Genomic DNA, 24,846 nt, shown 5'->3' with positions numbered 1-24,846 from the left:
GATAAGCCGCTAAAAGCCGCTAAGCCGCTAATAGCGCTAATCCGCTAAGCCGTCAATGGGCTTGCTTCGCAAGACGAAAAAACCGCTAGACGAAGAGAATCGCGGAACGGATTATTTTCGTCTTGCGAGGCACCACTGTATATGTAAATCAGCAAATGACTAAACAGATCAATTTAGCTGAATGTCTGCTGGTGGGGAGATGAATGAGAATTATAAATGTTTGTCCAATTGAAACAGGAGTTGCTGCATAAACATTCCATGTTTGCACACAAATTACCTTTCACTTTCGGACTCCACAATTCTGTTATTTCCTCTTCTCGGCACAGACTTCTCTTCCATTTTTCTCAGACCTAAAAGACCACAAATTACTTTTTTCTCCCTCAAAGACTGCCTTTAAAATTGTAGAACTAGTTTCTCTACCCATTTTCACTGCTCCACCTGCAGAGTCCCTGCAAGCACATTCACTGTACTGGCAGTTCCTGACACAAACTCTCTTTAGCATGCCTGGCTTCTAGCAGGTTGTAAGACTACAGCTCCATCAACACTCAAAGGCTGAACAGGGTCAAAATGAAATCTTCTCTAATCTAAGGGACAGTTCTGTAAGCCAATATTAGAGGGCTTGTAAAGGCCTTAAGGACTATAAAGCCACAAATGTTTCTTATCCAATATGTGTTACAGTAATAGCAAAATTATGTGAATGTCTCCGTACATTTTGAGTCACTTACAGACTCATTGTTAAAACTGTGTTTATGGAAGACAATCCTACTCGGCTACAAGTGATTACCAAAGAAGAAGACATTTTGATCATACAGCAACACACTAACTGCAGCTTAGATGTACAGGCAGCAACAAGGAGGATCAGAATTTGAAAAACTGGTATCAGGGAACACACACACAAAATAATCTAAATATATAAAAATATTAGAATGGGAGACTAAAGATGAACTCATCAAATAGGCAATGACAAAATGAGCAATAGACACTGGGCATATCATTGAAATCTTAGCTTGGGGGAAAATATGGAATAAAACAATGAACTTTTCTGCCCATTATCAGATAAGAGAAAACATGCAAAAGATGCATTACAGGTGGTATTTGACGCCTGTCAAATTGGTCAAAATGTGTAAAAGAGGTTCCACGCTCTGCTGGAAATGCTTAGAAGCAGAGGGATCATTTCTCCACCTGTGGTGGCAGTGCAAATACACCTGGAAATTTTGAGTTAAAAAAGATCTTTAAATTTACTTTCCCTAAGAAACCAGAAGCATTCCTTCTGGACATAACTGGAGATGAAGTGACTATGCAGAATTAGCGAGCATAAAATATGAAATCAAAATAAAAAACAGACAATGAGTGGGAAAACTTCGGGGAATATCTACAAAGATATGGCGCTAAATTTAACGTTCAAGTAGGGGTAATCTTACGATCAACAGTTGATAACAATGATATGGAAGGGGGGCGAAAGAGGATGGGTAAATTAATGGATATGCAGGTAGATAAGATGTATCTGAACTGCCATGGAAAGCTGGGTGGTGAAGTCTATGTGAATTATTGTACCAGGATGAAAATATGATCTGTAAATATAAAACTGGAAAAAAGCCCATAAACAAACAAATAAAATATTTCTGCCCACAGCAGCAAAATAAAATGATGATGATAAATGTACAGGCAGCAACTGTTTTAGGCGAGTCCGATATGCGCGTGACCACACAAATGTGCTGAACCCGGAAATGACCTCAAAACGTCACAAAAAGGGGCACGGCGGAACAGGGTGAGATAGGCTTACACTTGTAAGACCTGTGTAAATTGCTTGCTGCCTGTATAATTAAAAGAGGCAATAGGAATGATTGTATACTCATGAGGGTGTGGTAGAGGGTTGATGGAGGACCCTGTGAGAGAGACAAGGAAATGTTGGTCTCCAGGGTAAGAGGCAGGTAGGAGAAAGGAAAGATCCCAGGTGAGAGCTGGGAGGAGCCACTATCCTCTGTGGGTTATATGAGCCAATAATTACTTTTAAGAGAAAACTTTATATTTTACTTATTCGGTTTGTATCTTCTGTAGTTCTACTTTTACTGTATTATGGGGAAATCTTAATTTAAAAAAAATATTTTAAAAAATGTTTCTAAGCCCTCACAAAACAAATACTATTAATATATTTACAGGAGAATATTAAATACCTTTTGTGGTTTTCTTTCTTGAAGATCTTGACACTGCAGTTGTGCTTTCTCTCTCTTCAGTTATTTGAGTGGTTTCTTTATTTTCTACTTAACACAAAGAATATCAAAAGCAGAAATTAGTATCCAAGCATCCCTAAACGCATTTCTGAGATTTGAAGTCCTTTTCACACAAAAAATGTTTAGGATCACAGGCCCTAAATTTAGGGGGCAAAAATCCAATTGAAAGTTTTACTGCACATGTCCCCACTAAAATGGCACGGTACCCTCTGGGGGAGCCCTGAATCAGCCTGCGGGTTCCCCATCACTCCATGCCACCCTAGTGCTCCCAAGTGAGCTTACGAGACAGTAGCCAGTAGGTACCTCTTCCTTCCTTCATTTCTTCCTTAATTTTTATTAAAGATTTTCTCTGGTTACAAAAGTATGCACTTTGTCTCTTTTTCAGGTTGTAACATCTTTTCTACAGATCAGTTACATTTGATGCGAAACATTAGTGTTGTATACAATACAGTGGTACCTCGGGATGCAAACGGGATCCGTTCCGGAGCCCCATTCGCACCCAGAAGCAAACGTAACTAGCGATGGCACATCTATGCACACACGCGTCGCTTTCGACGCTTCTGCGCATGACGTCATTTTGAGCACATGCTCGAACACGCTCAACATGAAGCATATTCAACCCGAGGTATGACTGTATAAGGTTGGGGGAGAAGAGAGGGAGAAAGGGGTGGGTGTGATGGTAAAACTTAACATTCTTTTAGTTAGTGTATGTGTGGGGTTTTGGTGCCAGTGTCACCTGAATAGGTTCTTTCCATTCATTTATTATTTTTCCTTCGCAGTGAGAGAGGCTCAGGGGCAGGGCATAGTTGGTTATCTTTATTTGACTGCAGTGAGAGTTCTTTGTGTATGTGGTGGGAGAAAGAGATTGTTGGGTCAAGTTAGCCATATTGACCTGTATGCTTTCAAGAGCAGCTGCCTTGCAAAGCAAAGTCAAGGCTGGTGACTTCCAGGAAGATGGCAGGCACCTGCAGCCTCAACCAGAATTTTGCTGCACATCGCCATGTCAAAATGTGGAGGGGGTGGGCGGATGTTGGCACTGTTGAGGTTCAAAGCCTCACTCATTTGTGATGCTCAATGAGGTAACCTTGGAACAGTCATCATCTCTGAAGCCAAGCTATCCAACAAGGGGAGGAAAAAACCATGTTGAAAAAACCTCATGTTGTGTCCACTTCAGGTTACATGTTTTCGTGTTGCATCCTGTGCGCATGTGCGCAGACGCTGCAATTTGGCTTGCGTCGGTTCCGCGTTACGGACGGGCCTCCGGAACGGATCCTGTCCATAACACGAGGTTCCACTGTATTCCACCTTGCATTCATTGACGGAAAGGCAAGATATAAATATAGCAAAATACAAAAATATTTAAAGGATGTACATATAATAAATGCCTCCCCACTCATTTCAGTGGCTCTTGTGCAGAAAAACCTTATTGGATGCTCTCCTGGATGCAGAGGCAATACAGAATCAGGCATAAAAGTGAACAGTTTTCTCTCAGGTTAACTTAATTTACATTGCAATCTTGCATGTGTCTACTTAGAAATATGCCTCAATGATTTATTTCCACATAAGTGGGTACAGGGTTGCAGCATTAGACAGCAGACACTCTTTACATTAGACAGCTATTCTAGAGAGAAGAAAAGAATTTTTAAAAAAACAACCAAGTCTTTTTTCATTTGTTTCTACATTACCCTCTCCATTCTGATCAGTGGCATTAGATGTTCTGTCATTATAGTGGTGTTTGTCAGGACTAGCCGTGTCTTGAGTTACTTGAGAAAGGTCCGTTTCCTGTACCCCTTCAGAGATGCCTCCATTAATATTGTTTTCCCTGCTTATGTTGCTTTTCACTTTTTCTATCATTCGTAAACACATTTTATCGTTCAATTTCTGCAGTGAAGGATAATTGTGAATATTAATAAATGGTGGGAATTAATTATAAAGTAATTGTGCAATGAGCATATATCAACATAACACCACATGCATCTTTTTCACCATCTTAGATGTGAAGCAGTTTGAATTAATTTCAGCTTTAACACACACATTAACAAAGAAGCCCAAGTTAATAACTGCCAATAATCAAACAGCAACATGAGAGATATAGGAATGTTGCTGGAAAACACTTATGCCAAGTTTTAAAGTCACTCGTTTTAATTCTATGGGTTTTTTAGAATCGGCAAACTAAAAGCAAATAAAGGCTTATCATCAACAATATGTGTTTTCCAAAATGAAGTTCTCCAGGGTCATTTATTAATTACTTGACTCAGAGGCAACTTGCACCATAAAAACCAAAGTTATCTCACATGGTCAGGAAGTTTTTGTTTTAAAGGATCTCTCCTATTCAGTTAAGTTCTACTTATGGCAAATGAAGCTAAGAGGCTACCATTTAAGCACTATTCCACACACACACACCAAATTTAATTTAAAAAGTGATTACCTACCCCAAGGATCTCATCCAATAAAACCAGCAGGTCTTTTGTGAAGTCTTTATTAAGTTCTAAGGAACTCAAAGCTTTTACATAGATACGGACATCAGGCGCACTTGGATCCATCAAGATTTCATTGCATATTTTCACTGCCAAATTATCATGAACTGTCAAACCCTGGAAAAGGTAATAGAACATCATAATATCTGACTGCATATTGTTTAAGAATTTTCTTTTTTAAATGGAGTTTTTGAAAAACTTGTATATGTATAAAACAAAACGATTTCCAACATTAAAAATAAGAGTTCTTTCGAACCCTCAGACTTCCTCCCCTTCCTCTATGCGTTCCATCTTTAAGATTAAATTTACTGCCATCTTTAAGATTAAATTTACCCTTATCTATCTATCATATGGGACGCGGGTGGCGCTGTGGGTTAAACCAATCAGAAGGTCGGCAGTTCGAATCCCAGCGACAGGGTGAGCTCCCGCTGCTCGGTCCCTGCTCCTGCCAACCTAGCAGTTCGAAAGCACATCAAAGTGCAAGTAGATAAATAGGTACCACTCTGGCGGGAAGATAAATGGCGTTTCTGTGCGCTGCTCTGGTTCGCCAGAAGCGGCTTAGTCATGCTGGCCACATGACCTGGAAGCTGTACACCGGCTCCCTCGGCCAATAAAGCGAGATGAGCGCCGCAACCCCAGAGTTGGCCACGACTGGACCTAATTGTCAGGTGTCCCTTTACCTTTACCCTTTATCTATTGTATGTCCATAATTACAAAAAAATCCACATTACAAGTGTCTTTATTGTTTAAGAATTTTCTGCAGTTACCGTATTGGCCCGAATATAAGACGCACCTGAATATAAGCCACACCTTTGAAATTCAAGGAGGGGAAAAGAAAAAAATGCTGGCGGCCTCCCCCCCCCCTCTTTTCAGCGGCTTGGGGGAGGTGTGGGAGCCGTGGATGGGATGGGCACCATTGCGCCATGCTGCTTCCTGGGGGGGGGAGAGCTTTGCCGGCAGCCTCCCCCTCTTCCCCCTTATTTTTGGCAGCTTGGGAGGAAGCAGCACGGGGCAACGACACTGTGCTGGGCCTGGGGGTAACCTGGGTAACACGGTCCAGGTCTGGTCCCGAATCCAAGGATTCCATGAGGAGTCAGTCCAACAGGGCCAAGGCAGGAAACCAGGCGAGGTCAGGCACAGGGTAACAAGCAGGTTCCAGCAAGCAGCAACGTTGCTCCTGCAACCTGGGGTTGGGGTCCAGCAGCCTTTTATCTCTGATGGGCTAACGGCCGGTCCTGATCCCCCGGTGACTCACCTCCCTGTCTTGCCCGAAGGTGAGCACTCCTGCGAGTACTCAGGCCTCTCCTTCTCTCAGACCTCAGTCTCTGCAGCTCGGGAGATGTCGGTGGGTTACTAGACCCAGAGGCCGCCTCAGCCTCTCCTGACTCAATTGGTAGAGGAGCAGCTGTAAGTGATGGCCCAGCTGAAGGCAATGAGATAATCCCCGCATCTGGAGCCAGGGCAGGCTCAGGCCCCTGACTCAGCCCAGCTGGTACTTGTTGCAGGGGAACCTGTGCAGCCTGGGGACTTTTCAGAATCAAGCCCCAGACTAGGTTCAGATGCCGCCGGGGGCAAAGGATCCGGTGCAGACTGAGACTCCTCTGGGTCCAAGTCCGATCCCGAATCCCAGGCCATCACAGGCACCCGTCCTGTCTGCAGCTCCCAAGCCACCAAAAAGAAGGGGGGAGGTAGCCAGCAAAGCGCCATGGCTCCCTTTCCCCAAAGCAGCACAACCTTAGAAAAATTGGCCTTGCCTTCCAAGGCCGGAATGGAGAGCACCCTCCCCCCCTCCCCCAAGATGCCAGCACAAGGGCCTTCGGGGGTGTGGGACAACGGCACCCATCCCGACTGCGGCTCCCAAGCTGCCGAAAGGAAGGGGGATGGGGGGGAAGGTTGCTCGCAACGCAGTGTGGCTACCCTAACCCCTCAGAGGGAGCGCAGGGCAATGGTGCCCATCCTCTCCGCGGCTCCCAAGCTGCCGAACAGAAGGGGGAAGGCTAACAGGGAAAGAATCAAATATTGAAAATTCCTGTGCCACAATCATCTTGTAGCATTTACCAGGTATCAGGAGGCACTGCTCCATCTCAGCTTCAGCAAAACAGGATAGGACTCTGCATACCTGGTAGTTCTGTGAATTCTTAGCCCTTTGATTCAGCCCACTTGGTCTTGTCAGGTCCACCAACAACTCAGAAACATTTGCTGCATCAACTTCAGACAATGGTGAAGATGCAGGAGCATTAAACAATATTTTTAAAGTTGGAAGAAAAGCTTCTCCGAAGCATTCCTGATTTGACCTGGATTTTTAAAATGGAGTAGATATTAATATAATGCATTACAAGAAACATTCCAGAAAGTATGTCCAGATCTTGTAATACACATTCAAGGGAACTTGTTTGTCTTGTAATTTCTATGCATTAATGGAGGACCAAGTCATCTATGCCTCCCATGCACATTCCCAATACAAGGGGAAATACGTATTTTTCGCTCTATAAGATGCACCAGACCACACAACGCACCTAGTTTTTGGAGGAGGAAAACAAGAAAAAAAATATTCTGAATCTCAGAAGCCAGAACAGCAAGAGGGATCACTGCACAGTGAAAGCAACAATCCCTCTTGCTGTTCTGGCTTCTGGGATAGCTGCGCAGCCTGCATTCGCTCCATAAGACACACACACATTTCCCCTTACTTTTTAGGAGGGGAAAAGTGAGTCTTATAGAGCAAAAAATACGGTGTAACTTTTTAGTCTTGTAAAACCGGGCTCTTTGTTATCAAAATTCTACTTCTAGAAACTTGTAATAAACCACAACTATAGGAAGTTCTTCCAAACTCGTGAGGAAGAAATGAAATATTGGGTTCTGCTCAAGCAAATTGGATAGATAACCATAGAGAGGGGCAGTTAAAAATGTAGAATGGCCTTGCCCAGCACACTAAACCAAGATAAGCTGCTCACGGCAGCTAGGCATCTGGAGGACAAGGTTAGAAAGAATGAGATGAGACTGCAATCCTATGCACACTTACCTGGGAATAAATCCCACTGAACTCTATGGACCTTACTTCAGAATAGGCATGTATAGGAGTGCACTACACTGTCAGGCAACTTTTCTCATAAAAGCATGAAAACAAACTTTTTTCCTCCTGTTGTCCAATTATGTTAAATTCAAACTGGCTAAAATGCAGGAAAAGGAGGGGGAAAGTGGAGTGGCGAGAGTCGTACCTATTTGAATAAGCAAATAAAGGGAAGAAAACGCCTAGGGAATGTCGGAGACAGGTATCTTCTTCAGTCACCGGATTATACCACAACAAAATAAGTCGAGAAAGCAGCTTAGCACTAATCAGTCGCCCAGAGAACATGAGTTTGGCTAGGCCCTCAGCAGATACGGTCCTGAGTTCTGAAATCTAGAAAAAGGTTTTACTTAGGGTTGCATTTGTTCATTTAGCCTAGAAAGGAAAAAGAGCGAGCTATTTGGGTTTCGTTCAGTAGGATTAATACAACAGCACTTGACAGCCCTCAGTCATCTGTGGTCTGGGATCACTCATACAGTAGATATATCAGCTCTATAAAAAGCAACAATGTAAAGAAGAAATCATAAATTGTGACACCCTAGCACATCTGCAAAAGTAAAACCTCTCACACGTATTATACAGCCTCTAAAACAGAGTTTAAAGGGGATGGAGGCAATTGCACTGGATGACCCTTTGAAATGTTTTTTCTCTCTCCAGAAATGGTGAACACCCAACATGATGGGTTATGCTGCCCTCCTGTGGCTAAAGATGGGGAAAGCAGACTGGTCTTTGTCCATTGGACACGTATTCCTCAGAGGTGTTGAAGAGATAGCGTAGATAGAAAAAATAGAAAGGCAGCCAACCGGGTGGACCTATGTGTTTGCTGCAATGCCCTTTTTACTAAGTTTCTGTAGTTTGGTTGATTATTTTACTGCTTTTCAAGCACTGATTTCCTTACATGAGTTTAGTCTGATCCATTCAAATGACTGAGGTGATGGAGGCATGGCCAATGGACAAAGACCAGTCTGCATTTCCTGTCTTCAGCCGCAAGATGGCAGCACAACACACCATAACATGTGTTCAACACCTCCAAGACAACACCTGTCAGGCAAGAACCAATTGTTCTTTGTCACTACCTCCGAAAGGGCTGCCCCACTGCAACCTACATTATCTTCCCCAGAGAAGGTCCATTATCATTTATCCTAACTTTCTTCATCTCCACTGACCTGAATTAGTTCACAGAGAAAATATATAAAATCAATTTCCCCCCCTGACAATAATTCCAAACTATGAGGTCTTTCCACCATTTATCTTGGAAGCAAAACTCTTTAACATACTAATGTTATCTAGGACTGTGAGCTCCTCCTGCTGCCTCTCCTGAGCCCAAGAAATAAGAAAAAGTAGTGAATCTATGTAAACAAACAACATGTAGCAGCAGCAGCAAAAATGTCTTTTGTAAGTCAGTTTTACATACTTAGCTCTGTTGAAATAATAAGCTGCAAGAATATAAACACACCAGTTGTTGCTTTCATATTTAATAACCAACATACTTCTACCCTTTTTTAAAAAAAAAATACAATAAAACCCCATGTATTAATATTAGCTGATTTCATGACCTTACCTCACTGTCTAAGAACCCAGAAAGAAGCTGAAGGAGATTGTGGGTAGTTGCAGTTTCTTCTTCAGTTTCCTTAGTCACCTCATTTTCATTCTCTTCATTTTCATTCTTTTCATTTTCATTCTCTTCATTTTCACTTTGGGCACATTTTCCTTTTTTTGCTTTGAAAGGTTCCATCCCGAACATCATCAGTTGGTCAAAGAGTGCCTTTAAAGCGCTTAGTTTTACCTTTATTTCATCGATTTGCAAGACCTGGCATTAGAAAGATGAACAGGATATCTGAATTCATAAATGTAACCAATTTAATCCCTTGCCTTCAGTGTCGGTTTTGCACACTATTGTCTCTTAATTCCCCCCTCCCTGAAAATGCTAATAAAGGTAAAGGTAAAGGGACCCCTGACCATTAGGTCCAGTCGTGACCGACTCTGGGGTTGCGGTGCTCATCTCGCTTTATTGGCCGAGGGAGCGGGCGTACAACTTCCGGGTCATGTGGCCAGCATGACTAAGCCGCTTCTGGCGAACCAGAGCATGGAAACGCCATTTACCTTCCCGCCAGAGCGGTACCTATTTATCTACTTGCACTTTGATGTGCTTTCGAATTGTTGGCAGGAGCAGGGACCGAGCAACGGGAGCTCACCCCGTCGAGGGGATTCGAACCGCCGCCCTTCTGATCGGCAAGTCCTATGCTCTGTGGTTTAACCCACAGTGCCACCCGCATCCCGAAAATGCTAATAACCCCAAGTTATAAAAAGATTAAAAAACAATAAGAAAAGCTGCACATTCTCAGGTAATAATGAACAGTTGGGGCTTTGTTGTTTTTCACTTGGTTAATAGCTGTACACAACTCCCAATTTTGGAGATACTGCAAGCTCATCTCTAATTTGTTTTTGCGGTCCTTCTACATGAAGTGGTGCCAAGGTTGGAGATCCAATTCTTAACTCCACTTGTATGTGGGAAACTACAGCTCTGCAGTTCTCTTTCTCACTAGAGTATAAAAGTAACAACCAATCATCTCTTAATCATCCAATTGGAAGGAAAGATTTCAATATGCAAGAGAACTTGCCTCATCATGACACAGTAAGAGCCCATGCATTCTTGTACTGAGCCAAAAAAGCAAGTCCAAGAGTACTAATATGGGGGTCAATTGTTGATATGCCAGGTTCATCAATTAGCAAATCGCTTCCCATTGCACATTTCCATGGAAAGATATGCAAGTTCAACGAGCCTTTACACCCCACCACTTTTCAAAGCGATAAAGTTTCTTAATTTAAATGAGATAATGTAGAAAGGTCACAATGTAGAATATTTACCTGCAGCAGCAATGCAAGGTGCTGGCTGGCAAATTCTTCGCTCTGCAAACCACAGCCACCCAAACATAAAACTGCCAAATTTCTTACAGCTGGATGGATATTAGTAACTCCTGGAATGATCTAAACAAACAGTAATGCACATTTCATGTAAAGCTTGACATAATCTTCCAAACAGTCATTAAATTGCTTATCTGGGGCGAGTAAGAATCTCCTTCAGACAACTAAACAGGAAAATGAAAGGTGATTATTGTCTACACCTGACTTCCACCCTTTCAGAACTTATCATAGGAATATTCAAACAGGCAATCTGTCTAGTTAACACCTCACTCCCACCCCGGAATAGTAATTTTTGCATTTATTTGGAAGCGCAGAAATAATTCTTCATAAGAACAGAACTAATTCTCCATACGTTTTACATTCGAAATGGAATCACTTTTCTTCCTCCCTGAAATTTTCACTGCTCTATCTTTTCAGTGGTTGGTAGCAGCAAGGAAGATAGGCTCTCAGGCATTCCAGGCTAAGCAGAACTGACCAACAAGCACCTTAAGGATGGAGATTGGCTGTGTGTACCAAAGCAAATCCAACCTCCCATATCACTACTCTGAGATGATTCAGAATGTAATCTAAGTTGAAGGATAATTGGCCATAAATCTGAGTTGTAAGGATGAAAAAAACTGCGGGCTGTGGAAGAAAAAGGAATGCAGAGGTTTTAGGAGTTCAAAAGGAGAACTGAATCATCTGGACGTTTGAAAATAGCTTACTCTTCCCAAGCTGAGGGGGTGGGGGGTGGCAAAGATCTGAGACAGTTTAATCAGTGGGACAGAGTGGATTTTAGGTCTCTTTTGAAACACTGAATCAAGGGGTTGAGAGATACAGTTCTGCCCCAAGCCATGATGGGAGACAACAGCCGAAAAAGTGGAAGATACACCATATATCAGGGGTAGGCAACCTAAGGCCCAGGGGCCAGATGCGGTCCAATCGCCATCTCAATCTGGCCTGCGGACGGTCCAGGAATCAGCATGTTTTTACATGAGTAGAATGTGTCCTTTTATTTAAAATGCATCTCTGGGTTATTTGTGGGGCATAGGAATTCGTTCATTATTTTTTTCCCCAAAATATAGTCCGGCCCCCCACATGGTCTGAGGGATGGTGGACCGGCCCACGGCAGAAAAAGGTTGCTGACCCTTGCCATATATGATCAGAAGGAATCTCCATGGACATAAGTTTTCAAATGCAGGACAGAACAATGATAACAGTTACAGCTCCTCACTTGAAGTTTTATAAAGTTAAGTAATATAATAACACAATTAGAAATCATTAAGAATGCAGTTGTCGTATAAAGTATTACAGTACTATTTTAACTGTAATGTAAGTGAAATTAATAAGATTATGGAATGCAAAAAAAATTATCAGGAATGCATTAAATCCACTGCGTGGGGAACCACTTTAACCAAAATGTATTAACTGGGAATTAATTGGTATTTGAACAATTTATTAACTGATATTGTTATGATTGGACTATTATTAGGGAATTATTGGAAAACTAATTTTAAAAACTGGCACAAAAAAGTGATGCTTAGCAATCTATGTCAGGTCTGGAGTAGATGGTTTCATCCTCCATATTCTATTGTTCTGCAACGAGATGAGGTGAGAATCTCTGAGGCCCAGCCTAATATGGATTTACAATGTTCAGAAATGGAATATTAATATTCAAGCAACTCAGAATACATATTCTCAGCTCCCAGGTATGTCCAACTTTTCTTTTGTTGTTACCTACCAAAGATTCAATTATTGCATCCATTGTTGGGCCTAATCCTTTCGAAAGGGACAGCTGCTTGAGAAGTTCATTGCACATCATCAGACATTTCAGTAATGTTTCAGGATCACTCTGTTGTTGTTTTTTTAAAAAAAGGGAGGAGAGAAAATAATAATTATTTGAACACTGTAGAATGCCACCTTCACATCCCTTTAAGATACTAGGGAGGCCCAAGGTTTTTCTAGTCCTTCATAATTGAGAAGTAGTCACTGTGTACAAAGCCTAAATAATCACACAGAAACTGTTATTTGATGTCAGCATTACAACACATCAACATGAGAAGTATACTTCTTTAAGGTTTACTTTGTACCAATTTAAAAAATCACACAAATACATTCATGTTTATTTAAAAACGATGTAACTGAACCCGAGTAGCTGGTGTAAAGGTCAGCACCTTTTCCATGCATATTTCTTTGGTTGGAGGCTCCTCTGCCTCTTTTAACAGGTCACTTTTAATGCTTTCCAGTTCCATTATTCTCTCTTTCAACAGGGATGCCTGGCTGAAATCCTGCAAAGCCACACTTTTCTCCAATGCATCTTTTGCTTCCATAAGTTTCACTTTAATTTCAGCCAGCTGGAAGGAAAACCAGAAATTATAATACACAAGTAGTTTCTATTATTTCTAAAATTGATTTTACAGCCTCGCCTTCAACTTGCCACATCTAACGTGAAGGACTAATGCCTAACTTGTGACCACTTTGGAACTGAAGTTTACTTAATAATTGACAGGTACACCTATCCTTACAGAATCATAGAATCTTAAGAGTCGGAAGCAACCCCAAGGGCCATCTAGTCCAACTCCCTGTAATGCTGGAATCTCAGCTAAACCATCCATGACAGATGGCCATCCAACCTGTTAAAAAACTTCCAAAGAAGGAGAGTCCACCACCTCTCATGGGAGTCTGTTCCACTGCCAAACAGCTCTTACTGTCAGAAGGTTTTTCTGAATGTTTAGTCGTACAGTGGTGCCTCGCAAGACGAAAAGAATCCGTTCCGCGAGTCTCTTCGTCTTGCGGTTTTTTTGTCTTGCGAAGCAAGCCCATTAGCGGCTTAGCGGATAGGCGCTATTAGCGGCTTAGGGGCTTTGCTGATCAGCTGAAAGCGGCTTAGCGGATCAGCTGTTAAGCGGCTTAGCGGCTTAGAAAAAGGGGGGGAGGGGAAAAAACCCGCAGGAACTCGCAAGACATTTTCGTCTTGCGAAGCAAGCCCAAAGGAAATTCGTTTTGCGAAGCACCTCCAAAACGGAAAGCCCTTTCGTCTAGCGGGTTTTCCGTCTTGCGAGGCATTCGTCTTGCGGGGCACCACTGTAATCTCCTTTCTTGTAACTTGAAGGGTAGAGTCCTACCCTTCAGAGCAGGACTCTGAGGGTCATCTAGTCCTGCAATGCAGGAGTGTCAACTAAAGCATCCAAGACAGATGGCCATCCAATCTCTGCTTAAAAACCTCTAGTGAAGGAGAGCCCACAACCTCCTGAAGGAGAACATTCCACTGTAGAACAGCTCTTACTGTCAGAACGTTCTCCCTGATGTTTAGTGGGAATCTCCTTTCTTGGAACTTGAAGCTATTGGTTCAGGTCGTACCCACCTGAGGAGAAAACAAGCTTCCTCCCTCTTCCATGTGACATCCCTTGAGATATTTGAAGATGGCTATCATATCTCCTCTTGACATCCCAGCTTGTCAACATCCTTCTTAAATTGTGGTGCCCAGAATTGGACACAGTATTCCCGGTGTGGTCTGACCAAGGCAGAATAGAGTGGTACTATTACTTCCCTTGGTCTGGACACTAGACTTCTGTTGATGCAGCCTAGAATAGCATTAATTTTTTTTTTTACTGCTGCATCACACTGTTGACTCATGTTAAGCTCGTGATCTACCAAGTCCCTTAAATCCTTTTCACATGTGATGCTAGTAAGCCAGGTGTCTCCCATCCTATATTTGTGCATCTGGTTCTTCCTGTCCACGTACAGAACCTTACATTTGTCTCTATTGAAATTCATTTTGTTAGCTTGTGCCCAGTTCTCCAATCTGTTACGGTCATTTTGAATTCTATCTTCTGCGTCATTAGCTACCCCTCCCAGTTTGATGCCGTCTTCAAATTTGATGAGCATCCCCTCAATTCATTCATCCAAGTCATTAACAACAACAACAAATTTATTTATACCCCGCCCATCTGGCTGGGTTTCCCCAGCCACTCCGGGCAGCTTCCAACAGAATATTAAATACGATATATGATAAAACATCAAACATTAAAAACTTCCCTAAACAGGGCTGCCTTCAGATGTCTTCTAAAAGTCTGATAGTTGTTTATAAAGACATTAAACAACAATGGCCCCAGGACAGAATCCTGCGGCATCCCACTTGTCACTTTTTCCAGGATGATGAGAAGCCATTAATGAGTACTCTTCAGGTTCTGCCAGTCAACCAGCTCCAAATCCACCTAACAGTTACCTCATTCAACCCACATTTTATCAGCTTCCTTGCAAGGATATCATGGGGGATTTTGTCAAAAGCCTTACTGAAATCAAGATACACTGTGTTCACAACATTTCCCTGATCCACCAAGTTTGTAATTCCAACAAAAAAAGAAATCAGATTGATCTGGCATGACTTATTTTTGAGAAACCCATGTTAGATCTTGGTAATCGCAGCATCCTTTTCTAAATGCTGATAGACCAAGTGTTAAATTATCTGTTCTAGGACCTTCCCTGGTATTGATGTCAAGCTCACTGGTCGGTAGTTACCTGAATCTTCCACTTCCCCCTTTTTGAAGATGGGAACAATATTTGCCCACCTTCAGTCTGTAGGGACCTCAACTGTTCTCTAAGAATTCTCAAAGATAATAGACAATGGCTCTGAAATTACATCCGCAAGCTTCTTCAGTAGCCTTGGGTGCAGCTCATCAGGCCCTGGAGATTTGAATTCATTTAAAGCAGCTAAGCGTTCCCTTAGTACCTCTTCCCCTATCTTGGGCTGCAGCTCCCTTCTTACATCATTTATTTTGTTATCACCAGGTTGGGCATCACTTTCCTTTTGGGTGAAGACGGAGGCAAAGTAGTTAAGAACAGTTCTGCCTTTTCTCTTTCACCCAATAGCATTTCTCCATCTTCCCCACAAAGAGGACCTACCACTTGCTTGTTCTTCCTCTTACTTCGGACATAGCCAAAGAAACGTTTTTTAATATTTTAAACCTCTCTTGCAAGCCTGAGCTCATTCTGACTTTTAGGGACTTCGGTTGTAATTAATCCCCAGAATAAAAGCTTCTAGGTTTCTTAGAAAAAGTAACCTAATATTCCTTAACTACACCACATGTCCACCACGTATGGTAGAATGCTCCTTCTGTCTCCTTACACTTCCAGCATCTCCCTAATTCTGATTTGAACAACTTTGCTAATCTGCTTGGTGTTAAATACCATCAGGGAATCATCTTCATGTAATTTTCCTTCAATGTGCAGCATGCAATGAATTTCAAAACTGTTTTCCGAAGTCTTTCCCATAATACTGTCGATATTGTGCCCTACATCTCTAGCCCAGTTAATCATAGATGATTTCCTTCATTTCCCAGTCTAGCAACACATTATACATCTTACCTAGTGTTTCTTTTCTTGCCCCTAAAAGCTCTCTTTCAAACTGGGAACTTTGACCTACAAGTCCTTATTTTTTGTCCGTCTTAAATAATACATTTAGCTGATGGTGTTGTAACCAGTCCATCACCAAGTTTTTTCTCTTCCATTTTTTTCTTACGTTCCCCCCCCCCCACCCCCAAGAAGTCTAATATCCCTGTGCAAGCGCTCCTTGTTAACTCTTCTATTGGCGACAGCCACAACAGTGCTTTTCTTTCTAACAATTTTTTGTTTTTATTAGACCCTGTATAATTCTTTTCTAATCACATGGTTCGAGAAACCCTTGTGTATTTTAATTTTATCGTACCACAGGCACACATTCCAAACGAATTTGATGCCATGCCCTTCCAGATCTAATACAGTGGTACCTCTAGTTACGAACTTAATTCATTCTGGAGGTCTGTTCTTAACCTGAAACTGTTCTTAACTAGGGGCGTGCTTTCACTAATGGGGCCTCTTGCTGCCGCTGCGCCACCAGCACACGATTTCCGTTCTCACCCTGGGGCAAAGTTCTCGACTCGAGGTAACTCTTCCAGGTTAGCGGAGTTTGTAACCTGAAGTATTTGTCACCTGAGGCATTTGTAACTCGAGGTACCACTGTAGTTGAGTATTCTTTAGTAATATCCATTCCTTTAGTCAACACAAGCCTCAAAGTATAATTTTAAGTCTGAAACCACTTCTTTCTTTAGTATAAATCATAATCTTATATTTTATTCTGGATTTTTTCGCCTGCCATATGAACCTAGTTATATCTTTTTGCCATTCCTTTTAAAGCATTGTGCATCGTTGGCTATTGGTGCTATCTGGAATAAAAACATCTTTAGAAGGGCATTCATTTTTATTGTTGAAATTGGCCTTCTTAAAGTCCAGAGTGTGTGTCTGACTATGCTCAGTTTTCCCTTGCCTCTGTATCCTGAAACCCAGGAGAACATGATCACTTCCCTCCCAAGTTTCCAAGTACTTCCACTTCGTCGATCAGTCCCTCCCTATTGGTGAGGACCAGGTCCAAGATAGATGATCCCCTTGTTGGATTTTCCACCTTCTGGGAAATGAAATTGTCAGCAAGATATTGGAGGAATTTGACAGATCTTACATTTTTAGCAGAGTTTTAGTCCCAACAGATATCAGGGAATCCCCCATGATTACTATATTTCTTCTCTTTGGATGTTTGGTAATCTGCTCTCTTAAGGCACCATCCAAGTCTTCAGTCTGGCTTGGTGGTCTATAGCAGACACCCACAGTAAGGTCACTGTTGTTTCTCCTACAATTTTTACCCATATACTCTCAATTTGCTTTTCATGCTCCAGGTCATAGATTTCTTCACAAGTGTATACATACTTTACATATAATGCTGCTCCCTTCCTCTGGAACAGATTACCGTATACCTCTCAATTCCTACATTCCAGTCATGGATCGATATAAGATGAAAATTTGAAGTTAGAATATGTGAAGATAAATAATTAAGGTTAAATTAAGAGGGTATGAATTTGCTGAACAAATTTTTAAATGGAATACAAAAAAGGGAGGTGTGAGGAAGTCAGGAAAATAAGTAAATGATTGGAAGATACCAGAAAGAGGGATTTTTTTTATTTTTTATTTTTATGTTAAATCTCGTTTTTTGTATTGTATTTGGATTTTCTTTATGTGTTTTTTGTTAATTGTTTATTCTTTTTCTTCTTTGTGTTAAAAAACTTAATAAATATTATTTAAAAAAATAAAAAATCCTACATTCCAGTCATGAGTCTCATCCTACAATCAATTCCTACATTCCAGTCTTGAGTCTTTATGATTAAAGATATTAAAACTTAATGAGTTACACTATAACTGTTGGAGTTGTTGTTGCCTGGATGTTAACAGTGCATCATTTGAGACTTCCCTGGCTGATAAATGCACAAACCTTACTTTCTGTCTATGAATGATGTTCTCCTCACTGCAGGAACATGACTCTTAACCTCAGGGTTATTAATTCGAGCCCCATATTGGACAAAAGATTCCTGCATTGCAGGGACAAGATTAGATGACCCTCGTGGTCTCTTCCAACTCTGCAATTCTATGATTCTATGTCACACAACACCGACAATACTGCATTAGTAGCTCTACTGAAATTTGGACTGTCTTGCAACAACTGGCAATTGTCTTGCAATAGCTCAAAGCTGTTGAGGGCTTGACACCTCTCCCTTCCTAACAATTCTGTTCGTATTAGTAGACGATGGTAAAGCTGGGGAGGGCTGTTAAAATATTCAAGCGGTGCTACAGTTACATTGAACGACAAATCTTTAAAACAAAAATGTAGTGCAATCACCACTTACTTTAAGCTGCTGCTTTCTTATTTCAGTTGCATCTGGGGGCTTGTCTACTGTAATAATTTCATCACGAACCTCCGTTATGATTTCAGCGACCTGGTGATGCAGTTAGTACTTAGCTCAAATTTTGAAGAATTTTGCAAATATTTTCTATCCCCCCCCCCCAAAAAAAAACCCCATACTTTTCAGTTATTTTTGGAAGGATGCAAAATAGTTTACAGTGCTAGAACATCCATTCATTAAGCCCTTAATCCTCCAAACTTAACACGGAAGTAAAGCTTCAGATGGAGGATCCTTAACATTCCTAAATGCTGCTGCTTAGCATAACTTCACTCCCAAACCTGTCTTCTTTCTAGCAACGGTAATCCCACCGCATAACCAGGTAAACAAGCACATGTGAGATTTTAGGGACCATTTATTTTCCCCTAAAGCCCGTTTTTCATCTTAAATATATCCTTAACATCACCACCCCCAAAAAAGTTCACGTGCCACTAGATAAACACTAAGGATATAGAAGATAATATGCTGCCTTTTTCATTTCATGATTAGGATGAACCGCTGTATTACTTTCTGCATAAAGGCCAAGTGCCTGATCAAATTGTTTCAATAAATAAAAACGCCATCTTCCTGCAAGCAAGGCTACAGTACTGCATTTGAAACAAACAAACAAAAAATTCTCTGCTCCTATACTGAGCTATCAAGTGCAATTATATTAGGTTTCTTTGTAATGTGGGGGAAAAAAATACTTAATGAGGGCTTCCGGGCCCACCTGCCTTAATAGAGGCAGCCCCCATGACAGCAGGGGATTGTCGGCAAATTCCCCCTAGGGATGGGGGGTGGGGATGGGAAATGGGCTTCACTTGCAGTTCATCTTGGTACCTGGCTCTCACTCCGGCATGGAATGTGGGAGGCAAAAGCACTTCATCTGGCATGTTGGAAATGTCCAAATTTATGAAGCTTTGGGGATTTTTAAAAAAAGAAATATTTAAATGTGCAATACTTATCAAAGCAAAATTATATCAAGCCAGAATTTATCTTTCTGCTTTAACAACATAAAGTGCAGAATTTATTTATCTTAGTTCATAGGTCACCGAAAGGCCATCCCTGACACCTACAGGATTCTCTACTCTGCCCCAAATCCCAATGGAAATAGGTTTGAAAAAAGCACCGTAATATTGTGGTATATACTTGATTGCAGTGGCAGGGGAAGGTGTGTCTACAAGTTTCTATTTACAAATCTGGCAATTGGTCCAAAAAGTTCGGTAACCTCTAACTTAGTACAATTTTATAGCCTACTTAGCATGTTTATTAAATCTGTACAAACAAAATTGTGAATACGAGTTGCAGCCGACTTCCATCTGTGCATCTTGCTTAAAACTGAGTTCTCACAAAACCTTTCAGATTTTTCCTCTGAAGTTTTGGCAGCCACAAAAGGTCTTTTGAAGTTCTGTCCCAACTTCTTTTAACCTTTTTATCCTACAGCAAGGCAGGGCAAAATGCTATTTGTTTCCCAGTCTGTAGCAGGGTGTTCCTGTTGTTGTTTGTGGGGGAATAAGTGAAAAGGCTGACCAAGAGGAAAGTAGAAAGAAAGCACAAACACGATACTTCTAGTATCTCCAAACTGAAAGAAAGGTCATAAAAAGCCTTTAGAATGTATTTTTCCAGTCTATATCTGTATTGGATTTGAAATAGTTTTCATTGAAAAATTGGTTTATATATGCTTTTGTTAAATCGCTTTGAGATATCTCATAGGAAGTAATTGAATGAAAAAATGGATCTGAGTGTTGCATGCGTCAGAATTATTCTCTAATATTGCAGAATGTCTGAGATAAAAATATATTTGAAGGCATTACACTCATTCTAGACGAGAAAATTTTCATGAGGCTTTTTCAGTGTTCCCTGAAATCTCTGATTTTTGGGACGTAGCAGGGAGTGATTCTCTCTCTCTCTCTCTCTCTCACACACACACTTTTAATGGCTTTTTTCCTGGAATATAAACTGACAAAGAGCAATTAGAACTTACAGTCTGGATTCTTCTGTCATCATCTTTGAGAATGCGGAGTAGATTCTCTGTAAGTGATGATACAAGGGATGCTGAAGTAGTGGGCATCATAAGGATTTTTTGTAACACTGTCAGCAGTCTCTTCCTTAAGAAAAATAATAACATTGATGATATAATAATAAAATGATCCCTAAACAATGAGTAATATCTATTCTCGTTTAAAATCCAAGAACTGGCAATAAACTGCTACTTCAGAAGTGAGGCAGTTTCTTTGAATAAGCTATGTTGGTGTTTCTAATACATGTACAGAGGTGCCCCGCAAGACGAATGCCTCGCAAGACGAAAAACTCGCTAGACGAAAGGGTTTTCCGTTTTTCGAGGTGCTTCGCAAGACGAATTTCCCTATGGGCTTGCTTCGCAGGACGAAAACGTCTTGCGGGTTTGCTTCCTTTTTCTTAAAGACGTTAATACCCGGGGAATCCGCGCTCCGCAAGACAAAAAAATCGCAAGACGAAGCAACTCGCGGAACGAATTAATTTCGTCTTGCGAGGCACCACTGTAAGTGTTTAACTGCCTCCCTTCCCAGCCATCACACTTGCAGATCCTGATTATTACAACTGGAAACTCTTCAAAATCTCTTCCACAGTGGAAAGCAAAGCACAACTTTTACTAAAATTTCCGATAGGGAACAAAACATTCAAACATGACCAGAGTCAAGTATGGCAGAGATGGAAATCTAGAACACCAACCAACATAGCAAAAAGAAATTTTTTAAAATATATATTTTATTGAAGATTTATTGGTTTACAAAAGTATGTGCAATGTCTCTTTTTTCAAGTTACACTTTCTACAGGTCAGTTTCATTTGTTGAGACGTTAGTGCTACATTAGGAAGAAAGGGGGAAAGAGGGGGTGAATGGTGAGGGGGGGTCAGGTGGCAATGCTTCAATTCTACTTACTGTATGTGTGGGGGTTTGGGTCAGCGTCACTTGTGTGGGTTCTCTTTGCTTGTATTCCTTTGGTGGTGAGAGAGGTTGGGGATGGCCTAGGCCTGGGCCATAGGTCGGCAAACTAAGGCCTGGGGGCTGGATCCGGCCCAATTGCCTTCTGGATCCGGCCCGCGGACGGTACGGGAATCGCCGCGTGGATCTGATTCTGATTGTTCAGGCTGCACCATTTCCCCCTCTCCCTCACACACTGCGGCAGTGCCTCCTCCCTCCCTCCTCCTGGCTTCTCCCCGCCCTGCCTAGAGGAGTAAGGGGGCTGGGCTTTGTTGCTGCCAGCCCCACTCTGGAGCCCTTTCGCACGCCACTCATCCAGCCGCTGCCACCAGCCCCTGCCACTCGTAAAACACAGGACCCACGATTGGCTGAGCGCCCATCTCAAGCGACCACCATTTAAAGCAGCCCCTCTCCGGAGCCCTTTCGCACACCGCTCATCGTCCCTCGTTCATTTCCCCCCCCAAAAAATATAGATCTGAGGGACAAGATCTGAGGGACAGTGGACCAGCCCCCTGCTGAAAAAAAAAATGTCAACCCCTGGCCTAGAGTTTGGTTGGTTGGTTGTGATTGGCTGTGGTGAACTTTGTTTTCATGTGTGAGTGTGGTGCGTGTGTGTGTTTGGATCAGGTTAGCCATATTGATTTGAATGCTGTTGGTGGGTTCTTCTTGTTGCCTTGTTGGGCTGTGTATGCGATAAAGGGGAACCGAACTGGGGTGAAGGCGTCATCTTCTATCTGTCCCCGTGTTAGTTTCAGTTTGTTGGTTAGTTTTTCTAATACAGTCATATCTCGGGTTGAATATGCTTCATGTTGCGCGCGTTCAAGTTGCGCTCCACAGCAACCCGGAAGTAACGGAGCACGTTACTTCTGGGTTTCGCCACTCATGCCTGCGCAGACACTCAAAATGACGTCACGTGCATGCGCAGTAGCGGCGAAAAGCAACACGGATGTGCACAGACGTGCCGTCGCTAGTTACGTTTGCTTCTGGATGCGAACAGGGCTCCGGAACGGATCCCGTTCACATCCCGAGGTACCACTGTAAGGCCATTTCCCATAATACAGTGGTGCCTCGCAAGACGAAATTAATCCGTTCCGTGAGGCTCTTCGTATAGCGGTTTTTTCGTCTTGCGAAGCAAGCCCATTGACAGCTTAGCGGATTAGCGCTATTAGCGGTTTAGCGGCTTTTAGCGATCAGCTGTTAAGCGGCTTATCAGCAGATCAGCTGATAAGCGGCTTAACGGCTTAGGAAAAGGGGGGGAAAGGGGAAAAAAACCCGCAGGAACTTGCAAGACATTTTCGTCTTGCGAAGCAAGCCCATAGGGAAATTCGTTTTGCGAAGCGCCTCCAAAACGGAAAACCCTTTCGTCTAGCAGGTTTTCCGTCTTGCGAGGCGTTCGTCTTGCGGGGCACCACTGTATTGGATACCATTGGTCTATGTTTATTCCTGGCAGGTCTCTCCAGTGTCTGGCTATGATGTTTCTGGCTGCTGAGAATAGGTGGGTTATGAGCTCTTTATGGTGTGAGTAGGCATTATTGTCTTGGAACATAGCAAATTCTTCATCCTGCAACTACAGAGGAACCTGACAGGATCTATGGGGGAAACCTGGTTGGACAGCAAAGTAGTAAGTGCCATCCTATCCAGGCCTGTATAAAGCACTACAGTTTCACTGCAGTCCCAGGACAAGAAACATTTTCTGGTTTCAGTATGCTGAAGGATGGAAAGAGAAATGTTCAAAACAAGCTATTTAAGTGAATTTGACCATTAAACCAAGTCATTTAGTGCTGTACTGATGAATACTAATGTTGGAACTTTGACATGAAACCAAGTGACTAGAATGCTGAATAAAATGGACGGAGCTACTGAAACATTTCCTAGTCAATTCAAAGTCAACAGAATTACATATACATCAAAAATCTCTTTGTTGCTAAACTAAGTCTTACCTTCCTCCTTCTTCGGTGGTATCCATGCAGCCTATCATAAGGATCAGCTGCTGACCTATAAACTCTTTTGTCATCAGTTGCTCAACACAAGCCATATCTTCTTTCTCTTCTTGACTGAGAACTGGCATATTCTGAAGGTAACTTAATTAAAAACAAATGGTTATTTGGTATGATGCAAGCAACATCTTGATATTTATTTGAATTTTAGGTTACTGTACCAGTTAAAGGGCTTACAAATATAATTTGACTGAGTCTACCTACAGACAACAATGCTGCCTCGTCAATCTTCACAATACTATGCATTTATCGCTGCTTTTATTTTATTCCTTTGCTGGGCCTTACATGAAGAAAAACTGGCAGTTAGAAGGTGTCTAGTTGAGGCTCCCAAGAGCATGTCCTACTTTCCAGTGCTAAAAGATTCTTTTTCACACAGACCTGTTTTAGCCTACATAGCTACTTCTGCACACTCTACAAGGAGTCGGGTGCATAAATTAGTAACAGTAATCTTTATGTTCCAGCAAACCAGTTTAATTGCTGTTTTGTGAACAACACAGAAGTAAGTCCAAATCCAGTAACTGGAGATGAAAAGAAGAATAACTGTGAAGACCAAAAGCAGTATAAATTAAACTAATGCCAGTGATTTTTTTTCAGGGGGCACTCAAGGGTACGCAAGTACCAGCACCTCTTTTTGTTGTTAAAATGTGTACCACTTGCTGTAACAACTTCATGGTGAGTACAGGCACCTCTTTTTCTGGAAAAAAGCACTGACTAATGCTTTAACTTTCTTGTTTACTTTACCTTTGCAAATAATCTGCATATATGGCAGGTTCTGGCAGAATGTTCTCTAAGAATTCTTCCCCTTCAGATTTCAAGTACTCACAAAGGGTCTTCCAATACAAAGCATTCTCAGCGGTTAGTTTTTCTATTGGAATTACTTTCCTTGAAAACAAATATATACACATTACATTTTCAACCGGGGGGAGGGAGTCTTGCTTTGTCAATTAAGAAGGCAATCACAGTATTTGACAAATATACAAGCTGACATTCACATTTTAAGCCACACACATTAAAAGACAAAAAGACAGAGCAGCTGTTGCAAGAATTATGTTGTAGACAATTTCATTGATTTAAGAAATGACTTAAGGATCATTATCTCATGGCAACCAGCAGGAATGCCTCACTGAAGCAAAATATAATTATGTTCCATGCAAAATGTTATTCCATAGTTAGTTGCTAGATGAATACTAGTAAGAGGGGCACTATCTTTATCCTAAATTAATGCAATCTCTGTATATGAAAGTTGGTTCGTAGTGTCACTCTTTAGCATTATTAAGAGACTAACCCCAGTTTCTTGGAATTGCATTGCATTCTACTGAACAAAATAAATGGGCTGCCATCTGCACCCAGGTTGAGGGGAGGGGTAATATCTTCCGAAGTATTACTGCCGGGGGGTGGGGGGAGAGTGCATATACCCTACCACCTCTCATCTGTTATTTTAATGGACATTTCTCTTCTCATAAAGGTA

The 24,846-nt window shown here is 41.8% G+C and overlaps 1 protein-coding gene across 2 annotated transcripts in view; it reads right to left on the bottom strand.

The window, feature by feature from the left end:
- Positions 1-24,846, bottom strand: part of NCAPG (non-SMC condensin I complex subunit G) — a 39,405-nt gene that overhangs the window by 1,661 nt on the left and 12,898 nt on the right. The window contains exons 8-22 of one of the 2 annotated variants that reach the window (XM_079989663.1): positions 24,120-24,260; positions 23,322-23,462; positions 20,403-20,526; positions 18,386-18,475; positions 15,198-15,308; positions 12,851-13,030; positions 12,418-12,528; positions 10,641-10,760; positions 9,334-9,582; positions 7,924-8,105; positions 6,828-7,002; positions 4,664-4,825; positions 3,917-4,112; positions 2,175-2,261; positions 278-350 (exon numbers count right to left, since the gene is read on the bottom strand). In XM_079989663.1, coding sequence (XP_079845789.1) covers positions 278-350; positions 2,175-2,261; positions 3,917-4,112; positions 4,664-4,825; positions 6,828-7,002; positions 7,924-8,105; positions 9,334-9,582; positions 10,641-10,760; positions 12,418-12,528; positions 12,851-13,030; positions 15,198-15,308; positions 18,386-18,475; positions 20,403-20,526; positions 23,322-23,462; positions 24,120-24,260 — 2,142 coding nt within the window. The remainder of the gene's footprint in view (positions 1-277; positions 351-2,174; positions 2,262-3,916; positions 4,113-4,663; positions 4,826-6,827; positions 7,003-7,923; positions 8,106-9,333; positions 9,583-10,640; positions 10,761-12,417; positions 12,529-12,850; positions 13,031-15,197; positions 15,309-18,385; positions 18,476-20,402; positions 20,527-23,321; positions 23,463-24,119; positions 24,261-24,846) is intronic. The other variant, XM_079989664.1, reaches the window with a different exon arrangement.

This window comes from Podarcis cretensis (assembly GCF_951804945.1).
Source record: "Podarcis cretensis genome assembly, chromosome: 9".
Lineage (NCBI taxonomy): Eukaryota > Metazoa > Chordata > Lepidosauria > Squamata > Lacertidae > Podarcis > Podarcis cretensis.
Note: the sequence above shows the minus strand (reverse complement) of the source record. Positions and strands in the feature narration are given on the sequence as shown.